General features: G+C 41.0%; 1 protein-coding gene across 1 annotated transcript in view; it reads left to right on the top strand.

Annotated features, from left to right (window-relative positions):
- WBP2NL (WBP2 N-terminal like) overlaps positions 1-4,266 on the top strand; it is a 37,084-nt gene extending 32,818 nt beyond the window's left edge. The window contains exon 6 of the mRNA XM_044778773.2: positions 1,460-4,266. Coding sequence (XP_044634708.2) covers positions 1,460-1,794 — 335 coding nt within the window. The 3' untranslated portion in view covers positions 1,795-4,266. The remainder of the gene's footprint in view (positions 1-1,459) is intronic.
- Positions 4,267-14,688: the final 10,422 nt, after the last annotated feature.

The following is a 14,688-nucleotide window of genomic DNA, read 5'->3' as shown; positions in this document are numbered from 1 at the left end:
ATGTCTTAATTTCTCACTCTTGAAGGAATTTGGCCAGGAATATAGGATTCTTGTTTGACACTTTTTTTCTGGCCTCCAAAATTTCTGATGAGAAATTTGCTTATTATCTTATTGAGGATCCCTTGTATGTGATGATTCACTTCTCTCTTGCTGCTTTCAAGATTCTCTCTTTATCTTTGGCTTTTGAAAGTCTGACTGTAATGTATCTCAGTGTGGATCTCTTTGAGTTCATCTTACCTGGTGTTTGTTTATCTTCTTGGATGTTTATATTCATGTCTTTCATCAAATTTGGGACAATTTCAGCCATTATTTCCTGAAATATTCTCTCTATTCTTTTCTCTCTCTCTCATCCTTCTGGAACTTCCACACTGCATATGTTTGTCTGCTAGATGGTGTCCCACTGGTCCCTTAGGCTCTGTACATTTTTCTTCAATCTTTTTTCTTTCTGTTCCTTAGTGTCAACAATTTCCATCATCCTGTCTTCAAGTTCATTGATTCTTTCTTATATCTTCTCAAATCTAAATTTGAATCCCTCTAGTGAATTTTTCATTTCAGTTATGGTACTTTTCAGCTCCAGAATTTCTTTTTGGTGCATTTTCCATCTCTTTATTGATAATTGTATTTTATTCTTATATTGTTTTTTTTTACTTTCTCCACATCTTCCTTTAGTTCTTTGAGCATCCTCAAGACAGTTCTTTTAAAGTTTTTTTCTAATGAGCTTAAACATAAATATGGATTAAAGCAAAATAACCTGACAGTTGTCCATTCACCTTGATCCAATTAAATCGCTTTGGGAATGTAGCCAAGGAAATAAATAAAACCCATGTCTATTGTAATATTAATTGGAAAGTTGGAAACAACATGCTTTCCTACAACAGGGGAATTAAGTAGCACCTATCCATATGATAAAGTACTGTCTAGCTTTTAATTTATGAAATGCATTAATCATGTAAAGAAATTTCTTATAATGTCAAATAAAAAGAGCCAGATAAAAAATTGTACAGTTGTTATAATCATGCTTATTTAAAAAATATTAACAGAGATTCTACAAAAAATACACTAAAATATTAGGTTTTTGTCTTTAATGATGGAATTATAGATGACTTTTTAAAATCCATCTTTTCTCTCTTTTCCAAATACATCTTCCTCATTGAGCATGTATTACTTTTTTCATAATCAAAACAAACTTTATTAAGTAGAATATATATCGATGCACAGCCATAAGTAATGTAGAGATATAACTGTAGTGTTGTTTTCATATTAATTTGAATCCCTCCACAACAGGAAATGATAAAACCTTCAGCTGTTGGTGGCTGAAGGATCTGGCTTTAGCATTATTCGGCCTGAATTCTCTTCCATTGTCAGTTTGCTTCAGTGTTATTTTTTATCTTCCTCTTTTTTCTCACTGATTCCTCATCCACTCTAAAAAATGAGTAATTGATTTTTTTTTCTGTCTCAGCATACCCAGTTGTTGTCTATGGACCCCCACCTGCGGGATATGGAACCCCACCTGTGGGATATGGAGCCCCACCTCCGGGATATGGAGTCCTGCCTGCGGGATATGGAGCCCCACCAGTGGGATACAGAGCCCCGCCTGCAGGACATGGAGCCCCACCTGCAGGACATGGAGTCCTACTGGCTGGAAATGAAGCCCCGCCTGCAAGATGTGAAACTCCACCTGCTGGAAATAGAGCTAGGGCTCATGAATCTGTGGCAGCCCAGCTGGCTGGGTCTGAGACCTCTCCTTCCGTTGCCTCATCTTCTCAGGCTCATTTACCACCTTCTAAGAAGTAAACCTTGAAGACTCACCAAGCAAAGTGGCACCCTAAAACTGAAGTCAGGGTAAGAAGGAGGACTCAGGTATGTGATTAAAGATGTCTCAGGTAGTTGTCTCACCCTTTGGAAGGCGAAAGTGAAGCTTTACTTCCATGCCTAGATTTTAGAAGCAGAGTCAATTCTTGATTAGATGGGCTAAAGGAGAAGTAGAATTGTAGGGCTAATTCTGCAATAATTTGGTTGACATCAAGCTGCATTTTTAACCATGCCTTGAATGTGAGTGGGCAAAACCTTCCTGCCTTTCTCCCCTCCCCTATTCAAGAAACACATTTTATGCTTAGTTTGCTAGGCACTAAGATATGTGTTAGAAATATTAAGTGGAACACTTAGTTGTTTTCCACAGCATTATTTATATTAGTGAAAGGATGGAACAAGCTAAATTTCTAATAGTGAGAGAGAATTTCATAAATTATGGTACATCCATACAATGGAATATTATGCAGCTATTTAAAATGATGTCTGGAGGTAGGGAAAGCTTTCTTTAAGAAGACCAAAAACAACGAAGCAATAAAGAAAAACAGTGATAAATTTGACTATATCAAAATTTTAAACTTTTGTGTGACCAGAGTTAAAAGCTAACCAACAGACTAGGAGAAAGTAATTTCCAACATATATATTAAACAAACAAAAAATGTATAGTCAGAATATATGAAGAACTCCTATAAATAAGCCCCAAAGAAAAAAATGGACAGAAGATATGAATTTCAATTAATCAAGGCAATAGAGTGGCCAAGAAACATTTGAAAAGATGTTCATTCAACTTGACTACTGTTAGGGAAATGCAACTTGAATTGAAAAACAGTTTTTATCTCCAAAGATTTACAAATACTAAAAAGACCGAAAAACTCAAGTGTTGGGAACAATGTGGAGAAAGGGTCATTTTTATACACTATTGATGGGAGTGTAAGTTGGTATGCCTTTTTAGAAAGAAATCTGGTGGTATCTTTTAAAAGTTGAAATATATGTACTCTTGATTTAGCAGTTTCTCTTCTTAATATCTATCCCCGATAGATGTGCACATGTGCACAAAGATGTATATGGGAAGATTTCATTACATTCATTGTTTCTAACAACACAAAATTAGAAATAACCTGTATATTCATTAAGAGTAAATATTTAAATAAACTATGGTACATCCATGCTACATATGCAAAAATTTCTAAGTCTTATTGTTAAATGAGAAGAGCAATTTGTGGGGAGTATGGACCACAGTGATTTTCAGTCCATCAGACTTAATGCCCCCTTTTATAACAAATATTTTGTAATGTCTCCTTTACTCCATTGGAATGGAATTTGTAGACAATTGCACATGATTGTGCACCATTTCAACCCAAATCAATACAATACCATAAATGTGACGTAAAGAAGGAATAATAGAAAGGCAGTTTGTAGTGAAATTTTCAGTATTTTAGTGCATAAATGCTCAGACTCCACTGTACTAGAAGACGTAACGAAGTAATCAGGCGCTAACCCCACTCTATGTAGATGCGCCATGGTCGTAAACACTAGGACGTAAACACCAAAAATGCCAACTGCTGTGTGTATTTTGTATCAGTGACTTGAATACCATGATGGCATTGCCATTGGCAATGCTTTTTTCCAAAATGATGAACAATTCTTGACGAATTTCCAAATAAAACAGTTTAGTTTTCCTTGATTTACACAGTGGCCGAATTCCTGAAAAGTTCTGTGTATATTAAAATCGTGTAAAACAGGGGTTAGGCTCTAGGCTCAAATGATAATAAGCATGTGTTTCACCTACATCACTGGCCAGAGATTCATAGGATGATTCTTTGTTGTGAGGAACTACCCTGTGCCTTTCAGGATGTCTAGCATTCTTGACCCCTCACCCATTAAATGCCAATAGTGGCCTCCAATTGTGGTAACCCAAAATGCCCCCCACCTATTCCCTAATTGCCCCCTGGGGGGCAATGCCATCCCTACTGAGAACCACCATTCTAGACTATTCTAGACTATTCCAAAGTTTTCAGCATTTTAAGAGCTTACTCTTCTTCCACTCTGACCAAGTTCCTACTTTCATTGACCTTTCCTTCCTTTCTTGCAGGCTTATCAAGCTACCTAAAAGTGAGGCCTTAAAAATATTATGTTGGGCCAGTCTCGTGGCCAAGTGGGTTAAGTGCGCATGCTCCACTTGGGTGGGCCAGGGTTTCGCTGGTTCGGATCCTGGGTGCAGACATGGCACTGATCATTAGGCCATGCTGAGGCAGTGTCCCACATGCCACAACTAGAAGGACCCACAACTAAAATATACAACTATGTGGTGGGGGATTTGGGGAGAAAAAAGCAGGAAAAAAAAAGATTGGCAACAGTTGTCAGCTCAGGTGCCAATCTTTAAAAAAAATGTATTATGTCAAATATTTCTAGATGTTATACAGCAGACAAGTTTCAGGAGCTCTAGTCTGCAATATTACCAGACCCAAAAGATGTTTTAATCAATATTTTTTTTCTGTGCATATTTTGTATGTAATTGAGAACATGCTATATATACAGTGTTTCACCTGACATTTTACAAACATTTTCATAAATTTTTTTAGACAGCTTTATTGAGGTATAATTGATTAAAAACTGCATATATTTAATGTGTATGATTTGATGAATTTCTTAGTAGCTACATAATATTCTGATATGGTTGCACCATTACCTATTTTCTCAATCCCTATTTTAAGATACTTGAGTTGTTTCCAGGTTTTTGCTATTACAAACAACATCGTGATTAACTTCTCTGTATATAGAACTGTTTTTGAATTTTGGATTATTTCATTAAAACAGGTTAGAGTTATTCATTGATCCTCATTGTAACAGTTAGGAAACCAGATGCTCCTATGTTCCCAAGGACAGCCTTTCCCAGGGAAGTCAGGTGGATGTTCATGGATATTATGTGAAAGAGGGGGTTACTGAGTCACTAACATTTACAAGAAATATTGCATGTCTCTCTTTTCCTTAAATTTAATTCTGTTACCAAGACCCCACATTACTATCTGGCTTGTTGGTGGGTTCCCCCCAACTCCCAAGTTTATGCAGGTGTATCCAAATCTTATGTTGCACCAAGATGCTGGGAAGGCCCTTCCAGTCATCAGATTGCTTCTCAAACAGCCACTGTCCAGTCCTGGCAATCCCATCAAGTCTGATAGCCTGGTTGTTTTCTTATGACCCCAGAATCTTGGGTAGGGCTGGGAGCTGGGTGTCAGAGATCCAACCCCATACACCATGTCACTCCTAAACCCTGGGGAGCAGGACCGCAGTGCCCCCTCCTTGAGAGAGTCACATTTCCTTCCCCAACCTTCCAGATTCTGCCCTCCCAGCAAGCTGCTGGTCTGCATCCCCTCCTCCTCTTGAGCATCCATCCTAATGCCAATCTCAGGATTGAGTTTCCACAAAAGACAAGGAACAGCCTTTGCCTTCACGTTGACTTGGCTTTCCTTGCCCACTGCCTGGAGGTTTCCTTGAAATCATGTATGTGTGAGTATATATGGAATGTAAAGAACAGATCCAAATTAATACTGCAAAAAATTATTCTGCTGCACAGGTTACCTAGCCACTGGGTAGGAAGTAAAACATGTGGCATCCATGCCAACATTGACCTGGAGTGTCTTCAGGAGAGGGGAGATGGTGGGACACACTCAACTATGGACTGCTGGAGAATAAACTTGTTTTTGAAATTTCCTAAATGGATCAAGAAGGGATTCTGTCCAAGGAAGAGGGTCTGTAGATTTGACCAGCAGTTTGATTAATCTAGATATATGCTTAGTAGCAAGTATAAAAAAATTTGTGTAATATTTGGGAATTATCATTTATCATAAATAATAAAACAATATTAATTGAACCTAGTGTTAATAAGTAGCTACTAATATTGAACACAGTTGGTAAATTTCTTTTAAAGGCTAAATAGTCATTCAACAAATCTTTAAGTGCCCTAGCCAAAGCCACTGGGGCTAGATTTTTGATTTCATGAAAAAAAGAAAGGATGGTTTCCTCCTTGGCCTCAGGGAGAGGCAACAGTTGTCTCCTGGGTTTGGAGAAGAGTTACCAGAACGTGCCTTGCTCTCCTCTTTCACCATGTCTGTGCCTAGAATGTTTTCTACCCATCCCTCTCTCCACCCCAATACTTTGCTGCCTTTTGGTCCCTGGCAAAGTTCTATTCATCTGTTGAATCTCACTGCAAACCCTCTGTGAAACCTTCCTCAATTCCCAACCAAAATCAGATGTTATTTCTTCCTCTGTCCCATTCTATTTTGTGCACTACTCCATTGGAGCATTTACAGAGTACATTGTCATTGCTGGTTTACATGTCTGTCTCTGACCTGAACTGTGAGTTGTCTGAAGACCATTTTGGGCCATTATTTGGTGCAAGGCATTATTCCTAGTGCTGTGGAGAGGAGGCAAAGTTATTTAAAATATGGTCCCTGTCTTCTAAGAACTTATTGTTGAGATCTGTAGGGCAAGAGGGCAAATAGTTTGTTTGCCTCACTCTGCCACTCTTCTGGAAGATCCAGAGAAAAGAATTTCTGGTTATCGTTTTAACATAGTTTGTTATTATTTAGTTATCATAGGGCGAACAGATGAGGAGACAACTGCCATTGAAAAGATAGTTTGTTATGCTCACTGATCCCATGGCAGGGACATGCCATGCCACGGGGGCCACACAGGAAAGCACCAGGGTCAGTCATAAGGCAGAAGGAGTTCGGGAAACTGGGCCAGAGCCTTTCTTGTGGTTCCCATGGCAAGGAACGTGTGAGGCAGGGTAAGCAGGTTTAGGATTGGGCACTTTGAATAATTTCAGTGAGCTCTGGGGTATAAGTGGCATCCTTGTTGTCTAGTACCTGGCCCTGGGGTGATTAGAGCAGGTGGAACCTGATAAAACAGGTAGTTGGGGAATGGCCTGGATTGGTTGCATTTGAAAGGTACACTCACAGGCGAGTTGTTTACCATCTCTATAAATTGGCTAACCTTGGGGGGGCAGTCCCTCCAGGGTTAGCAAGGTCCCAGTCAAAGTGTCACAGTACAAAAAGTAAAAGATATGATTAATAAAGTTATAAAACTAGGCCCCTGGCTTTCCTCATTGGGTTCCCTAACTCTGGGTGGAATCTCTGAAAAACAGGATGAAAAAAGGAAAAGAAAGAGGGAAGGAAACTTTTCTCTCAATTAGAAGTGCCATCAGTTACAGGTAAAACCAACTACATTGTTTTAAATACATAGGGACTAATTTTCCTCACAAATGATACTCCAGGAGACAGGCTGACCAGCTTGGTGCAACAACTCAACCACATCATCCAGGGCTCAGCTCCTTTTACCTTCCAATCTGCGATCCCTGCTCTCCCTAGCCTATTGCCTCAGGGTCAAGGTGGTGATCACCTCCAGGTATCATGCCCACATCCAGGGAAGGGGAGTAGGGGAGAGCAAAGGGCTGTGCCAACTGCAGCTCCCTTACTTTTCAAGGTGCCAGCTGGAGGGCAGGTACCTTCTGCAATGCTAATCTAAAACAATCTAAATCTCTCTCACTGGAATACTGCAGGGTTGTTAAAAAGAATGTGGCAACTGAAAATGTACTAATAGGGAATAATCTTCAAAAGATGGTAAATGAAAAAAGCCATGAAACTGTGTTTACTGTGTTGCCATTCTCTGCATTATGCAAAGAGAGTGATCTAGCGGGTCTCTAGGGAGATGTACAGGACAGTGGTAGCAGGGGTCGCCTCTGGGTTGGGTCGCTGCATGGCTAGGAGAAAGATTGGGAGGGAGACTTAGTTTTTTCACTATAAACCCTTTTGGACCTTTTGAATTTTGTACTATGTGCATGTGTACACCGTGTTTCTATTTTTAGAGATGAATAAGAAATAAATTAATAATATGCTAGGTTCTACCTTGCTTATAAATTGTGCAGTGGCTCCTCACAGCCTTCAGGATAAAGTCCAAACTCTTGGTTTTCACGTGTACGTAGATCACATTATGCTCCTTAGTATTCAAGGCCCTGTGCAGTCTGGCCCTTTCGGTGATCTCTCCGGCTGTGTGATCCTGCAGAGCAGACGTAATGCAGGCACTGACCCTGGTGCGGCCTTTGCCTCCTCACTGTGTTCTGCTCATCTTTCAAAACAGCCCAGAAACGCTTTCTTCTGAGAATCTTTCTCTGAACTCCCCTTCTAGGGTCCTTGCCCTTCTGCTGAGCTTGTATTGTAGTCTCAGCATGTTTCTGCCGAAATACTGTGCTAGTCCTACCGGGATTGTTTGTGTGCTCATCTCCCCTATTACCTGTGAGCTCCTTGAGAGCAGAGGCTGTATCCCATTGCAGGGCGCCTAGCAGCAGAAGCATGGCACAGAGTGGGTGTCTAGTAAACATTTGTTGAGTGAATAAAGCCGTGAATAAGTTGTTTCTTGATTTATGATACATGCATACACCACTGAGTTCTGGCCACCAGCTGAAGATTATAATTTGCAGAATCGGTTTTATTTGGCAGACTGTTAAAGAGGATTAGAAATTAAAATTTGAGGTTTTAGAGGAAGCTGTCCCCTCTCTGGCTGGTTGAGTTGAACAGTCCCGAAGGCATGGTAATGTTTCCCCTCTTCCTACCTCACAGCCATAGTTTATATGGTTCCTACTGGCCAAAGCCACTGCTGGCAAGGTGGTCTGATAGGACTCATCTGGTATTTAAAGGCCTTTGAAAGTGACTTAATGATCATTATTTAGTTGAGTGCCAGCCAGTGTGCTAAGGTACTTCATAAGCATATCTCACTTAAGCCCCATAGCAATCCACTGAGGTGGGCACTGTTAATATCTTCATTTTACAGTAAGCATACTGAAGCTTGGAGAACTTAGCAAACCAAAGAACCCACAACTATTGAGTGGTGGGGGCAGGACATGAACCCTCTGGGCCCTAACCTCTGACTGGGGAACCCGCTACTTAGCATCCTTTTTTCATCCCACAGGTGCCAAGCAGTAGGAGGAGTTTCCTGTGCTTGTAGTGCCTGATCTTCTCCACACATCTGTGAGGTCCTGGTGAGCTCTGAGTCCCTTCCTTATTGCAGGCTTGATCTCTGGCAGTCAGAGGGCTTAGAAAATCAACTGTGGCAAATGTGGTCTAGTAGGTCAAAGGGGGGCTCAGATTTCTCACAGGACCCAAGGTTGGTTCTAGATCCTCTGCTGCCGTGTAACTGCGGGCTGGGGGTTGCTGAGAGCCTGATGCCCGTTCCTCTAGAGCAAGTCCATCTGGCACAGGAAAGAAAGAATTCTGAGGTCTTTGAGCTTTACACAGCCTCATGCCCTCACCCCCTCATCACAGCCCCAGACCTGAAGGCTCTGCCACATTAATTATCTTGGTGATGCCCCTGAGTAAAGGGTACTTATAAGAGATGGAAGGTGAAGAGTTCGAGGGGGGAAGTAATCATGCCAATTGGCCGCCATTTATTAACCGTCTGCTCATGCCAAGCACCCTGCCAGACACTTCACATGCATTATCCAGGAGGTGGGTGCTTAGACCCCAGTCTCAGAGATGAAGAAACTGGGGCCGAGAGGGAAGCAAAGTGCCTAGGGCACACAGCTGGAGTAAGTGACAGGGTGGGATCTGACCCTAGGCCGCTCTTTCATTCACACACTCATCTATTGAGTACCTTTTATGTGCCATGTCTGTGTGCTTGGGATATCAGTGACTAAAACAGACAAAAATTCCTGATCTTATGGAGCTTACATTCTAGTAATACTAAGATGCAGTCAGTGCATATTATAAGTTCTACAATATAGCTAGGCATATCATATTCAAACTACAGAAAAAGCAAAGACAGAGAAGTTGATAAGAGCTGTGACAAAATATAGAGCAAAGTAAGGGAGATTTGGGATGCTAGGGGCTTGGCCAAGGGCGCAGATTGTAATAGAGCCTTGTTGAGAAGTAGTATTTGAGTAAAGATTTGAAGGATAAAGGAGGTGAGGGAGCTAGCCGTGCAGATATCTGGGGAAGAATGTTCTAGGCAGAGCGAACAGCTAGTATAAAGGCAGCTTAATTCCAGGGTGACTTCCCTTATACCCAGTGCCTCAAAAGACAGATGAATCTTGTGAGACGGACTCCTGTTCTCAAGGAAGGAAAATGCCTGAACACAGATCACAAGCCAACCAGAGTGAGAGACATCTGAACCAGTCTACATAAAACAGCTTGGGGATGGAGACTGATTTCTGGATTCTTGTTAGAAAACAGGCTGTCTTCCTGCCTATGTCCTGAGGAGAAAAGGGAAATTAATGTAACTGAAGAGGCTGGGGTCACCTTGGTTTTACACTCTCAATTAAAGTCTGCTTGCTGTCAAACACATCTAGTATGGGATTAGTCTCTCTGTTTTGAGGGCATCTGTGATATCGTTTGCCTGGTGCTGCTCCCTTGGGGCCACCCAGTAGGGCAGCTTGGATGTGCCCGGGCTCTCAGCTTCCTGGCTAGGCTCTGCACTTGTCCTGCTTCAGCTGTTCATTGTCTGGTTCCAAGAGAGATGGATCTTCTGAGTGCTGAAGTCTCTGAATCCCCCTAATGGGGCACTTGCCTAAGTCAAGGAAACCTGTTCTCTGACTCTCCATAGAAAGGAGGGCCAGAATAAATGGATATAAGAGCTTATGGGCTGACCACTTGCTTCTTGTGTTGCCCGGTATTGTGCTCTGGGCTTCCTAAGGATCAGTTCAGTACTTACTGAGGTTACTGTGTGTCAGCCCTGTGCTTTGAGGAATCTGACATGCCCTGATCTCTGGGAGTACACAGACTGCTCCAGAGAGAGACAATTTCATTATGTTTTTCAAGTGTTCACCGTGTCCTGGAGCCCACCCACTCCTAAAATATAGGATGGCAGCAGGTGGGTGGTAGATACTCCCCCCTTTCTGTCATCCCCCTGGGGAGGTTGTCTGGACCTCCTCCTATTGGCTTACTGTGAATCTTACTTTCCATGGTTCTCTGACCCCAGTTTGGGCCTTGGCATAGTTCACTTTGGGAACTATTTTAGAAATATTTTTGCTCAAGCATAGGCTTCTCCCTTGGACCCAATTCTGGTGTTAGACCTGGCTTTTACCCAATGACCAGTAAGAGAGAGTGAGAGAGACACTCTTAATTCCTGACAAAAGTACAATGATAGAGGTCTGCACAGGGTTTAGAGGAGGAATTCTAACCAGCCTAAGGTGGTCCTATAGGCTTTCTGGCAAAGGGGATGCCTGTGTTGTTTTGATGCCCCAACCAGGAAGGCCTTTGGTCTGGGCATATGGTCCAGCCTTAGTAAGGAGACCCCTCATCCAAATATTCCTTGCCTGCAAGTCCTCATGCTCCCTTCATAGATTGATTCCTAAAAAAGAGATGAGGGTTTTCTGGCCCAGTGTGTCAGGGGCTTGGAAGTCAACACTCCCATCCTCACAACAAGAAAAAAGCTGAACACATTGAAAATCAGTTACGCTTCTTAGATCCATCAGAGAATTGAACTCATGGGGCAAATGGCTGCTTATAAAATTGGAGAGACAGGTAGATACAAAGAATCACAACTTACTAAAAGTAAAAGCTGAGGAAATGAAGCCCACTGATGGAGCCAGTACCTGGGTTGGAAAACTTAAACTGTAATTGAGAAATTTGTGGAGGCTCTGTGTAGACAAGCTTGTTAAAAAGTTTCACAGGGCCCAGTCATAGGGAGGATCCTAACATCTTTGTGAGTTTTACCTCCAGGAGCCCTACCAGGTCCCCACAGTAAAGAGTGAAGAAAAATCTCTTTGTGCTTCTGGCAGGGGGAATGGAATAGTAGCTATTTTGAAAAATACATCCAAAGCATTCTGTTCTCCTTAACATGGCCTGTCCTTAAGAGAAACTATTTAACCAGAGCCTAACTTACCTGGGGAGGGGGAATACCCAACTCCAGCCCCCTGAAGCCTTTTACATGCGGGAAGGGAAACACCCAGGTCCAGCCCTTTAGCCTTTCTGCCGCAACTAAGTGGGGCCAGGTGTGGGTTGGGGGGGATCCAACAACTGGGAAACACTTGTGAAGGTCAAAGCCCAGGGGCAGAAGTTAACTAAAAGACTGACCCCTAATTATACGACTATAGAATGTGTCCCTTCTCCCAACACCTTATACCACGTGAGGAGGGCTCCTGCAAAATAACAGGGGAGTACAATGGAAAGAACTGCACATCTAGGATATTATTTAAGAAGTCTCTAGGGAAACACAAAGACAAAAGAGGAGATAAAATAAGGACATCAGAGGAAATTTAAACCTAACACCTACAGCTACAGCAAACAGTAAACACAGCCTAACTCCAAGCCAGATAAACATAAAGCCTCACACTAAAGGCCTGTTTACCTCAGTTCCTTTCACATAGTGCAGTATGTCTGGCTTTCAGCATAAAACAACAAGGCATGATAAAATACAAAAAACATAGCTTGGACAGAGCAAGCATCAGAACCAGACTTAGACATGGCAAAGATGTTGGAATTAGACTGTGAATTTAAAACAACTGGTTAGTATGCTAAGGGCTATAATGGCAAAAGTGGACAACATACAAGAACAGATGGGTAATGTAAGCAGAGAGATGGAAACTCTAAGAAACAATCAAAAGGAAATGCTAGAAATAAAAAACATTCTAATAGAAATGAAGAATGCCTTTGATGGGGTCATCAGTAGACTGCACATGGCCAAGGAGAGAATCGGTGAGCTTGAACATATGATGATAGTAACCTCCAGAACTGAAATGCAAAGAGAAAAAAGAATGAAAAGTATGGAACAGAATATCCAAGAACTGTGGGACGACTGCAAAATGTGTAGCATACACATAATAGGACTACCAGAAGGAGAAAAAAGATAGAAAGGAACAGAAGAAATATTTGAAGTAATAATGACTGAGAATTTTCCAAAATTAATGAAAGATACCAAACCACAGATCTAGGAATCTCAGACAATACTAAGCAGGATAAATACCAAAAAATCTACAATTGGACATATCCTATTGAAACTGCAGAAAAATCAAAGACAAAGAGAAAATCTTGAAAGAAGCCAGAGGGGAAAACCTCTTACTTGAGGAGGAGCAAGGATAAGAATTACGTCAGACTTCTCTTCAGAAACCATACAAGTAAGAAAAGAATGGAGTAAAATATGTAAAGTATTAAAAGAAAAAAAAGCAATGTAATATTCTGTGCTAGCAAAGTTATTCTTCAAAAATGAAGAAATACTTCCTCAGATAAACAGAAATCGAGGGAATTTGTCACCAACAGTGCTGCCTTGCAAGAAATGTTAAAAAACCCTCTTCAGGGAGAAGGAAAATGATATACGTCAGAAACTTGGATCTACGTAAAGAAAGGAAGAGTATTAGTGGAGAAATAAATGAAGGCTTTTTCTCCCCAAAGCCCCTGGTACATAGTTGTATATTTTAGTTGTGGGTCCTTCAAGTTGTGGCATGTGGGACGCCGCCTCAGCATGGCTTGACGAGTGATGCCATGTCCGCGCCCAGGATCCAAACCGGCGAAACCCTGGGCTGCCAAAGTGGAGCACGTGAACTTAACCACTTGGCCATGGGGCCGGCCCCTAAAATCTTTTATTATTCTTATTCTTAATTGATCTAACAGATAATAATTTGTTGAAAATAGTAATAGCAACAATGCATTCAGTGATTATAGCTCATGGGTAAATGAAGTGAATGACAGCAATGTTATAAGAGAAGGGAGGAATTGGAAATACTGTGTTATGAGGTGCTTGCTCCATCTGTGAAGCGGTGTAATGCTATTTGAAAGTGGACTCGGATTAGTTGTAAATGCATACTGCAAACTTTAGGGCAGCCACTACAAAAAGTTAGAAAAAATAATGTCATTGATGTTGTAAGAGAGGAGAGAAAATGGAATCATAAAATGCTTAATTGAAACAAGAGAAGGCAGAAAAAGAGTAGAAGGCAAAAAGAAAAAAAAGTTTGAGGAGAATGGATAGAAAACAGTAAAAAATATGGTAGATATTGATCCAACTATATCAATAATCATTTTAAATACCAAGACTCTAAATACACAAATCAAAAGACAGAGACTGTCAGAGTAGATTAAAAAAATAAGACTCAACTGTATATTATCTATAAGAAACCCACTCTAAATATATAGACACAGATTAAGAGGAAAGGGATAGAAAAAGTTCTTGGGATTGGTTGCACAACAATGTGGATATACCTAATGCTACTAAACTGTACACTTAAAAATGGTTAAGATGGTAAATTTAATGTGGATTTTATCACAAATTGTTAAAAAGAAAAAAAGTAAAAGGTTGGAGAAAGATATACTTCATTAACAGAAATCAAAAGAAAATGGGGGGCCAGCCCAGTGGTGCAGTGGTTAAATTTCACACGTTCTGCTTCAGCTGCCTGGGGTTTGCTGGCTCGGATCCCGGGTGTGGACCTAGCACCACTTGTCAGGCCATTCTGTGGCAGGTGTCCCACATATAAAGTAAAAGAAGATGGGCACGGATGTTAGCTCAGGGCCAGTCTTTCTCAGCAGAAAGAGGACGATTAGTGGCAGATGTTAGCTGAGGGCTAATCTTCCTCAAAAAAAAAAAAAAAAAACCCAAAACAAAGCTGACTTCAGAGCAAAGAAAATTATCACAGAGAAAGAGGGTCATTATATACTGATAAAAGAATTAATTCTCCAGGAAGATGTAACAGTCCTTAATGCATATGTATCTAACAACAGAGAACCAAAATACATGAGGCAAAACCAGAGAGCTATAAGGAGAAATAGACAAATCTGCTGTTATAGTTGGAGAATTCAACACCCCTCTATCAGCAATTGACAGATCCAGCATGCAGAAAATCAGTAAGGACATAGTTGAACTAAATAGCACTATCAAACAATTAGATCTAATTTATAG

Source organism: Equus asinus, chromosome 4 (assembly GCF_041296235.1).
Source record: "Equus asinus isolate D_3611 breed Donkey chromosome 4, EquAss-T2T_v2, whole genome shotgun sequence".
NCBI lineage: Eukaryota > Metazoa > Chordata > Mammalia > Perissodactyla > Equidae > Equus > Equus asinus.
This window is presented reverse-complemented; position numbering and strand designations above follow the sequence as displayed.